This window comes from Thamnophis sirtalis, unplaced genomic scaffold, assembly GCF_051295495.1.
Source record: "Thamnophis sirtalis isolate CommonGarterSnake01/CBP01778 unplaced genomic scaffold, rThaSir2_p1.2 scaffold_5, whole genome shotgun sequence".
Lineage (NCBI taxonomy): Eukaryota > Metazoa > Chordata > Lepidosauria > Squamata > Natricidae > Thamnophis > Thamnophis sirtalis.
Window position 1 is genome coordinate 101237488 of NW_028261385.1, and position 10689 is coordinate 101248176.

Genomic DNA, 10689 nt, shown 5'->3' on the forward strand with positions numbered 1-10689 from the left:
TTGTACAAGTATATTCCTTTAAGCTTCCAAGACATTTGTAGACAACATTCCATAGAAATTGCACATTGTATAGTTAGTCGTATCTTTATTTTAACTTTTAACATTACATTTTAGTAGTGAAAGGTAACTAATGGAAACTAATCTGTAAAGTCACATTTTTCTGATCAGAGACAGCAAAATTGATTTTTAATTGAGTATGAGAGAATGAAAGTGTGGTATTTATCTGCGTATTTATACTTACTATGTGTATTAAATTCTTCCCTGAATCTCTTCCTTGTCCTCTGCCATCAAGACCTAAATCTGGATACCTGCATTGACAAAAGAAGTAGAAGTTTTTAAAACTAGGGAGTACTTTTCTGTTCTATATAGGCCCAGAGCAACTGACTAGAGTTCCCCCCCCCCCAAAAGGAAGCATTTATAGGGTTGATTTCTTTTTAATCAATGGATGGGGCCAGACCGAACTTCCTGGAAGACTGGGATACAACTTCCAAGTGATCCTCAGTGTTTTAGCTATGATTCCACAGTCCTACAGCAACTGAAATTAATGTTTCTCCAGGTAGAAGTTGAAACCAATAGAAAGTCTACTCTTACATGTAGTGACTATTTATTTTATTTGAACTTATAAAGCATTGCAAATTAGCATTACATCTAGAATTGGTGACATTAAAGTAAACATTCCTACAATTATCTGATCACCATTAAGCTTCATTGTAGATACGTATGTTTTGTATATCCATTTAAACATAATGATGCAAATTTACTGCAGCACTTTTGCAGAAAAAAAATTACCTAAATCTTCAGTTTGAAGATGTGAGCATAAGAAGAGAAGTAAGAAATCCTTTAACTTAAAAATAATAATGAAACCATGCCAAATTTCACCCATATGATTTGAACCAAACCATTAAGATAATTTTAGACCTCTTCTCTACCTTAAATGCTTCTAACCAATGCTCATGTTTTAGTACAGTGGTTCCCAAACTTGGCAACTTTAAGACTTGTGGACTTCAAGTCCACAAGTCTTAAAGTTGCCAAGTTTGGGAACCACTGTTTTAGTAAGTTTAAATTTCTTAAAACAAAAAGCTGTATAATCGTACATTGATAGCAAAACTACACTGGAGAAATATATAATTAATAAGAGTTTTGGCAGTAAGGGTTAAATGGTTCATTACTCTCTGTAAACTTCCTCTTGCTTGTCTTTTCATTGTTAGTAATACATGTATTAAGTATTACTGGTTTATATAATAATTTAGTGGTCTGTCTTATAACAAATTTCCTTCCTGCCTATTTACCTTTATTATTTTTATAGATAACTCATAGTGGCAAATATCTCTTAACAACCTTCCTCCTCTTATTTTCCCCAAAGAACAACCCTGTAAGGTGAGTTCAGCTGAGAGAGAATGACTGGTCCAAGATAATCCAGCTGGCTTTCATGGCTATGGGGAGGTTAGACTCTCCCGCTTTCTAGCCTGATGCCTTAACCACTAGACCAGGGCTGTCAAACTTGCAGCCTGTGGGCCATTTGCATCACGTGCTTGCTACACACATGGCTGATTTAGCAAAGGGGAAAAAAGTCGAAATGCATCACTTGAGAACGCTGTGACGTTGCGAGTTTGACACCCCTGCACTAGACCAATATGGCTCTTCTTTGAGTATTTGATCAGTATATATTTTCTTTGATATCACTTTGGAAAAAAATAATTGATGAGATTGCCAATAGCTTATCTTTTAGTTAAGTTACTGATTGACAACTTTGGCTGGCTAGAGGCAGAATTTTTCTTCTGTTTGACAAATATAGTAAGGTAACTAACGATGCGATATATTCTGTATATGTTCAGATTTTCAGGCCTTCACTATTAAAAGGTCAGTACCAATGTAACCTTTTTTGTTTAAATCTTCAGGCAGGCAATTTTTAGATGAAAATGAATGCTCAGAATTTATACATTAAACAAAGATTTACCCTAAAGGTATAGTAAGCACACCTTTTATGAAGGGACCAGTTCATTTGATTGCAGAGGTTTTCATTGTTGGTGCTTTGTTGTAGAGCAAACTTTCCCTTCCTCATTACAATTTAGTCCTCACAGACTATTTATGATGACCACTGTAAGATTTTTAGTATTTATATTTTAATAACCATGAACTTATTTAGGAGGGAAAATCATATAATTTTTTTAAAATGAAATTAACACCAAGTAAAGTATACTTTTTTCAAAGTATTTTTAAATGCGAAGTTTAGAATATGCAGCTATTATGTAAGAATTCCCAGTATATTAATAAATTTTGCTTCTCATAAAAATGTATCAATGACTTGAAATGCATAATTATTTTAGCTTTGAGAAAAATATCTAATTCTTTTATATACTGGTTAATTAAAGCATGTTTTATATATTAATTTTGAGGTACTTAAAAATTCCCATTTCAAACAAAGTAAAGCCTTCACTGGGCTAACTAAAAGATACAAAATCTTATCTTTACATTTTTCCATTAGAAAAGGGGACTGGATAAAGGAGGAGAACCGAGGCCAAATTAGGTAGCATTTGGGAGGGGTGTACTATTAGAATAATCCTAAATAGGCTGCCAAACAAGCCTCTTTAGGCAGCGTAGGAGCCTGCTGTTAAAAGACTAACTTTGGTCTTTACAAAATCAAACAAATCTCAAGGATAGGCTGGATTGGCTATAAGAAAAATTCCAAAAGGCACATTAAGATAATCCCTTTATAGGGCCAGTGCAGCACTCAAGTAAGAAACTGACTTAATAAGGGGTTTGGGGAGATGCCTTTAGATCAAGACTATGAATAATTAAGGATACACCACCACCACTTGAAAATTGATTCTTAGGGTTTTTATGCATTTTGCTAAATCCAATTCAGAGTGTCCTCTTTATTTTACACACTTTCTTTGAAAATGCTCAATTGTGGCAAACATATTAAATTATATGTACTGCCGTCCCTGCTCTCCCCTTCCCCCAAGGAATTAGCTTTTTTCCGGTTAAAACTCCTGGGCACTGATTATATTTAATAGTTTGACTGTAATGTCGAGGAATAAATAAATGTGGCTATCGGTTTTTCCAAATGAACTAAAAAGAACTTCATTTCAAGTTTGCTAATTACTGTATTTTAAAATCCCATGTTCATGTTCTAATAAAATTCCAAATTATACAGTTTTCAAATAGAAAATTCAGAATTTTGAAACATTTAGAAAGGGTTTAGTTGGATGTTAGAATTCCTTAATGTTTGTGGGGTAAAATTACTGTTATTAAAATAAATATTGTCCTTTATATGTTTTAATGTCTTATTGGTATTTCTATGTTTATATCAAATAAATATTTCCTTTGGATAATGTAGGAGATTTATTTGGGATAGTGGACTATCAAGAATTTCCTTAGATAAATCAAGATTACTTGGAATGGAAATATAGTTGATTATTACTTTTTATTGGGCTAACTTAAACAGTTATCTATTTTCTCTTGTGATCATAACATTTCTCTTCTATTCATTAAAGTTACTGCTTATTTTCAAGGCTTCTTGAAAGTCTGACATTGTATGGCTACTTTAAGAGTTATATTAATTTGACTGAATCCTCTCCTTAAAGCAACCACATCCTAGAAAAGCCTGAAAGAAAATCCACCATTTTAACACTTCTTTCAAATCATTTTCAAAGCTTTAACAGTACTAATGTATAAAATAAACAGATTAAGATTTCTATTACTTTCATGACAGACTGAAACTGGCATCCAGGCAGTTTTAAAATTAGGATTTATTCTTCGTGCACTAAACTACATTAACGATTAATGATTTCATTTTTTTCTCATGCTATTATATTTAATTCAGTGAATATCAGTAGCTAATTTTAGAAGTAACTATAATGTTATCTGGTTTCAGTTGTGGAAATTCTTTGTGTGACATATATTCCATTGTTTATGACTTGAAGCTTTGCCATTGCCTTGATGTTATAGACTATAGAGGCAAATCACATTACTGTATACACTTGTGTTAGATGTTCAGGGAATAAATGTATTGTTTTCTTGCAACTTTACAATGGAGAATTCTTTACGCATGGCCATGAGCTTTATGAAATACTATTTCTTAATCGATAATAGTGCCTGGTTAGACCTGAAAATGCTGTCCATTTGTTTTATGCTATACACAGACACTCCTTTATTTTAAAAAATAAAAAATAAATTACAAAATTCTTTTCAAAAATGCAAAATAATAGTAGACGAGCCACCTTTATACTATTGCTGATAATAGATATAGATGGGGACTAACTCAGGTGATAATGATAAGAATCCAAAAATGAGAGGAAAGGATTAATGAGGTGAATTTATTAACTATTGTATTTCAAAAACAGCTGCCTTCAAGGTCAGCAGTGCTATATTTGTAACTAACTACAGGACCTGGCACCTTCTAAATCAGGGTAACTGACAGTTGGCCAGATGAGTTGTATGCTGCCACTCATTTTAATAAGATGACTGAAATAAGCTTAGGTATACATAATTTATAAATGTCATGAATATAGGTCAGTATAAATCTTATTATATAGATTAAAACAGCCTTATAGATATGGTTTCATTATTGTGATACGTTTAGCACTGAGCCTCTCATCTTCAGTACGGTTAAGTTCAAAATATTTATCATTTAAATACAGTTCTGGCCATCTTGTTAAGGCAATGCAGGTGGAATAGAAAAGGTATGGTTACTGTAATACATAATCTTAAACTTATTTATTGGTGGTTAACCCCGTTGAATTTAGGGAAACTTACTGTATATCAGAAGATGGTAAGTGCCAAATAAATATACTGTTGTTTGGGCCATTGCCTGGTGTCCATGTAGTTGACAAAAGTATAGTGATGATTAAGATGCCCTCATTCTTCTGGGAACTTTTATTGTGAAAAACAATATGAGCATTCATGGCTATTTTAAATATTGGGGTAGGGTATTGGGCTTACATGAAACTGCTAAGATTTCATTGGCTTTTCCATGAAGGAAGTTTTTATTTTTTTTTATTCTATCAACTATAATAGTGTTTCCTTAAAATATGCATTTGAAAATATTTAACACGATTTTCATTTTTGTCTTACTCTGCCTCTAAGAGCAGATGCAATGACTGAGCAATAACTTCTGTGGTGTGACAGGTAAATTTACAATTTACCTGCTGTAATAGTGTATTCTGCAATGCCATTCAATCATCTGGTTATTTGCTTGCCTGATTTAGTGAGTGCATCAGATTTTCAATTTAAAAATAACTTCATCTGTTTGATTAAAAATGTAACAGGACATTATATGTTGCAAATAAAGTTCTAAAGAAAAATGATATTTTACTGTTTTAAAAACTCTGTTTATCTTGGCTATGAGTAGATGATTAATATATCTCTAATTTCGAGGTTTACTAGTTTAGCTCACCTGTTTTTTGCATGAATAGTTGAAATTGATAGCTGTCGGGTATAAGCTTTTACTTGTTGATGTTTAGTGGATGGATTTCTTTATGGATAATGCAAAATCCCATCATTGGACATTCATTTATTTGCTGCTCATCAAGATGACTGACAGTTTTGCCAACCATATGGGTGCAGGACATTTTTGGCTGTCCTTGGGGCTTTTTGAATGTATGAAAATTATCTTGCAAAAATATTTTAGAGGAATTAGATTAGGAACTATACTTTTGCTTTTATATACATTTGAATGAACCATAAATGGCTTAATGGAACACTTTATTTTTTAATTAAATTAGAGAACTACGGTAGAATAAACAGATTTAAGAATGCCTAAAACTTGCAAATATAACAAAAGATTGGATAATGGTATCTTATCATTTTTATGTTATTCAGAATTTCTAATATTTTTAGTAGCAAATGAAGCTGTCTGAATGATATTTAGTTTAAAAGAAATTTTTGAATAGAAGGTTTACATATATTGTTTTTGTAGGTTTAGGAAGAAAGCAACATATGTCAGATTCAAAATAAGTTTACCACTAACTAATAGCTCTTCTGAAAGTGAACTTGAAACAAATATTGTTAGACTGATATATGCCCAGTTATATAATTAAAAGCTTTAATACTGCAGTGCACTAAGAATGAAAGGATCTGTTTTATTAAATACAATAATATTAATTTGTTTAAATTTGCAACTTCAGTATTTTCAAACTTGTTCATTTGCTCTTCTAATGAAAAAGTAGAAATGTATTTATTTGCCAACTTATATGCCACCAAAGTCACCAAATTCAAGGCAGCCTATATGCCTTTCATTAAATTTAGTCAGATCACAGCCTCAGGAGAAATTGGGATTAATCTATTTTTTGCCATTCACTGAAAAGAATTTGTTTATTTTTATTATGCTTCTCAGTTTCTAGATGAAAATGCTCAGTGCAGTTTAATATAAAATAAATAGTATTGGGTTGTGTCCAAAGATTCATTTTCTTTGATGGAAGCAGTAATCTTTTAGCAGAAGAAGGAGCTTTTGGCCTCAATCCAATATAATTAATCACAATAAAATAAGAATTAAGCTGCAGAGAACAAAGAAAACAGCACTCAGAATATGTAACAACCCAAATTATTTCTTTTAAGAGCAGACAGACCAAATGTTTACTGAAATAATGATGGTGGAATATTGTAGCAAACCTATTCCCTAATAGAAAAAGTTCTGTGATCCAAATATTACAACCAAAACATCAATTGCATTTTCTTACCAGCTTTGGCCCAAAACATGCTTTACAAATATTGCTAACCAGTTAAATTACACAATTTTTTTCTTTAGATATTGATGAATGTGAGGTGAAGGTTATTGATAGCTTTCAGATATTTTCTAATAACAAAACAATCAGTGAAAATCTGTAAATGGTTTTAGTGAGTAGTAATCCTCTCTAGAAAATTTCCTATTATGCTCTATTTTGAACCACTTAAAGCCCTGCATTCCTAGAATATTTTTTATTTCCCTGTTTGTTTAAGCAGCCAATGTTCCTTTTTCTGTTTTTTGAAATAACTTTATTTTGGTTATTTACCAATACAAATGAATTAGTATTCAAATATCCAAAACTAAATTGACAATATAGGTATTATAATTAGAAAAGATAAAATATAAATAATGAATTTTGTTAAAAGACCAAAACATTAAAACGTGCTATCTGCTTTTCCTATCCATGCTTGTCATTTTTCAATCACTTAACTGTTCTTGTTTCTTTTATCTCTTTACCTTTTCCTTTTTTTATATTAAGCATTTACAAAAATGTTCAGTACTAGCTACAGATTGACAGGTGTCGAAGCTTTATGGAACATCCAGTCAGAGGAAGAATAATTTTGGAACAAGATGCATCTCTAAATAAATGCTAGTGTTGAAAATTTGAAAACCCAGTCCCAACAACCAATAATGCAGCTCCTCAAAAATGAAAATATGGGAAGCTTTCCGTCATGTTTTAAGAGTCAGAAATAAAAACAGTAAATAAAATGCATGATACACTTGGTCTGAGAAATACGCTTATCAATGAAAAACATTCTTCTTCCACATCCTCATTGGTATCAGATTCTCCCAGCTAATCTGGTAGAATTATATTTCTCCAAAGGAGACTTTGAAGTTGAACTATCAAGTCAATGGTATTAAATCATTTCATCCCATACTGGAAGTAAGAAGTTTATGGCTTGTGTATGTTTCTTATTTATTTTGCAAAAAAACTTCTAAAATATTTCACCTAATTTATGTATGGTTGGGGTTTTATTAACAGTTGTATCAAATGAAATTATCATCATAAAGAAGTTTAAAATGCTGAATATGTAAATGATCATTTCTGGAGGTTTTTTTCCTTCTCTTTTGGAGTGACCATTTTCTTCATGTGCCTGAAGAAAAAAAGCTCATTGTATTTTTCAATTTAGAAACTGTTTGAAAATCTTTTGAGACTAATCCATGCTCTATGGAAAACAAGGGTGAGCACTTCAGAGGATTTGTTGAATTTGCACCATTGTCAGTTTTCAAGGTTTAGAATGCTCTTTCAGTATGTCAAGATGACCTCATCTTGCCATGGCTGCTAATCCGCATTCTCCATTTTCATAGTATCTTAAAAAGTTTATTTAGGGAAATTTTTACTTGGTCTAATCAGCCATGTTTTTATGTTCACTTTTAAAACTACATTTTGTGACAGAGTCTCTTACCTTTTTTTTAAGTGGCAATGTAAATATTTAGATTTTTGAATGATAGTAGTCTTACCACCTAGGAAATCTTGTCATTTCAAAGAAAACCATGTCCTGATACTGATGGGATTCTGTATGATAGATGTGGATTCTGTGACATTTGTAATAATGTTAGGATAAGGAAATTGCCAAAAAGAACTGTTCAAAAACATTCTTGTCCTCAGCATTTTATTTGAGATTCCATATTCCATATTTGCAGATTAGATGGAGCTGAAGAAACAGATGTCAATGGTAATCAGGAATCAAACCTGCTTGCTCCAGTATTTTAACTGCTTTTGAGAAGATGCAGATGCTTTTCATTTCCTGTATGAGATGGCTATATGAATTAGGCTCTAAAAGAATTACTGCCTATTGGTGATGATGTGGGAAGAAACATAAATCATTTTTTTTCCACATCAGATAAAATTATCCCATATTTTGTCTAAATATAATTCATGTTTTTTTCTGTGGTTGGCAGAGGAACAGTTACATTGATTTTTCTGCAACACAGACAATGTCTTTTTTCTAATGACACTAAGAATTTATTTTTTCTGGAACATAGTTGATGTTCCTAATTAAAATGTTAAGGTTTGGCTAGTCTGCCACAAGTGAAAGAGGAAAGAAGATTTAATTTACTAATTCAGGAACTAAAAGGCCTTGTACTAGCAACATCACTAGTTTTATTTGTGGAACCCCAACATCACATTTATAAAATGATTGACATTCTGTGAGTTTTTTGGGTTCTCATACACAATCTCATGAAATCTCAGAAGTGAGAGAGACAAAATCTTCTCATGAAATTTCAATTGTCTTAAAGATATGTTTTCTCTGATCCATCATTTAAATTATGATAGTTAGTTTGAGAAAATACTTTGATTGACAGATCATTGCTCCTTGCTTATATAGTCATCCAAAGAGGATGCTTGAAGCAGAAACTATGTGAAAGTTGAAAAACTCTGTTTGGCATTGCTTTATAGATTACCAAGAAACTAATATAACAATATATATAACTATACAACTATCTATAACTCTCTCCCCCCCTCTATATTCACACACACACACACACACACACACACACACACACACACATATGCACACAGACATCGCAATGTCTGTATATATATCAGTGGTGGGATACGACCGGTACACCCCGTTACGGGCGTACAGGTGCCTTCTGGGAACACCAGGTACCGTTCTGGTTCGATGCTCCAGAGGGCCTCCTCGCCCCCCCTCCTTACCTGTATTTGAGCCAATCGGGACTTATGTGCAAGGAGCAATGATCTGTGCGACACTTCGCCAAGCAGCTGGAGCGTCACAGAACATCACGGGCCGTAAGTACACGCTGTGGTGGATGTCCGGTCCCGTTGCACTGTACCAGTTCTATCTCTATATCTATATCTATACGAAATAGACATTGCGATCTCCAGAACTTAAAATATATTGCTCACTTAGCTTTCATTAGCTTCTGCTAACATTGTCAGAGTGTAAAAATTACAATTAAAGCGATATCTGCCTATTATACACCATTAATCAATTTGACCATTGCGCATGTGATAAGCCCATCCACCCACCTCCCACCAATTAGCTTTGTCGTTTTTACATCAGGCATGTTCATCGATGGAGGTTTAGCTCCTATTCCTTTCTCTCCTATCGAGCATAGCTTGGCAAATATCTCTTAAATGGTAGTTTTAACACTCTGACAATGTTAGCAGAAGCTAACAAAAGCTAAATGAGCAATGAGATCACAATGTCTGTTTCTTTGTGTGTGTGTGTAGAACACATACATATGTGTGTATGTGTGTGATTTGCATAAGGAACTTTTCTGCTTAGAAATCAGAAATTAAATTTATTACTATCGATTTTTATCCTGCCTTTATTATTTTTACGAATAACTCAAGGTGACAAACATACAGTATCCAATACACCTTCCTTCTCCTATTTTTCCCATAACTACAATCTTGTAAAGTAGATTGGACTGAGAGAGTGTGCCTGGCCCAGGGTTATCCAGCTGTCTTTCATGGCTAAAATACTCATGGTCCTTGGATTTTTTTTTTAGATTTTTCCTTTTTAAAAATAATTTTTATTAAAGTTTTAAAATACAAAGATAAAAAATTATACAAACTAAAAAAAATACAAAAAAGAAAAAAATGCAAAGTGTTAAAAAAAGGATGAGGAAGGAGGAAAAATATATAAAATAAAAATAAAAAATGACCTCCCCCTTCATCAAGACAAGTACATAAAATTTCAATAACATGTCTCCTCACTAACATTAACCTAAAATCTCTTCAACCCAGATCTTATATTTTATCTATTAATATATACCAAAGCCTCATCATTCAGTCTTAATCAGCAAAAGTCCATTGGAAATCAAGTATGATGTTTTCTTCAATTTGTAAATGAAGGATTAGAAATATTAGATTTGCTAATAGGGTAAATCACTCATGGCTTTGGTCCACAATGTGTGAGTGAAAGTGGACTGTTTCTAAAATGGATCTATTTATTTCAGTTTCTCTTGGAATAGTAGTAAATAGTAAATAT

At 32.4% G+C, this 10689-nt stretch overlaps 1 protein-coding gene across 1 annotated transcript in view; it reads left to right on the forward strand.

The window, feature by feature from the left end:
* The window catches only part of LOC148045502 (zinc finger CCHC domain-containing protein 7-like), a 46841-nt gene extending 39200 nt beyond the window's left edge, over positions 1-7641 (forward strand). Inside the window, exon 3 of the mRNA XM_087716296.1 lies at positions 7206-7641. Coding sequence (XP_087572422.1) covers positions 7206-7285 — 80 coding nt within the window. The 3' untranslated portion in view covers positions 7286-7641. The remainder of the gene's footprint in view (positions 1-7205) is intronic.
* The last annotated feature ends 3048 nt before the right edge of the window (positions 7642-10689 follow it).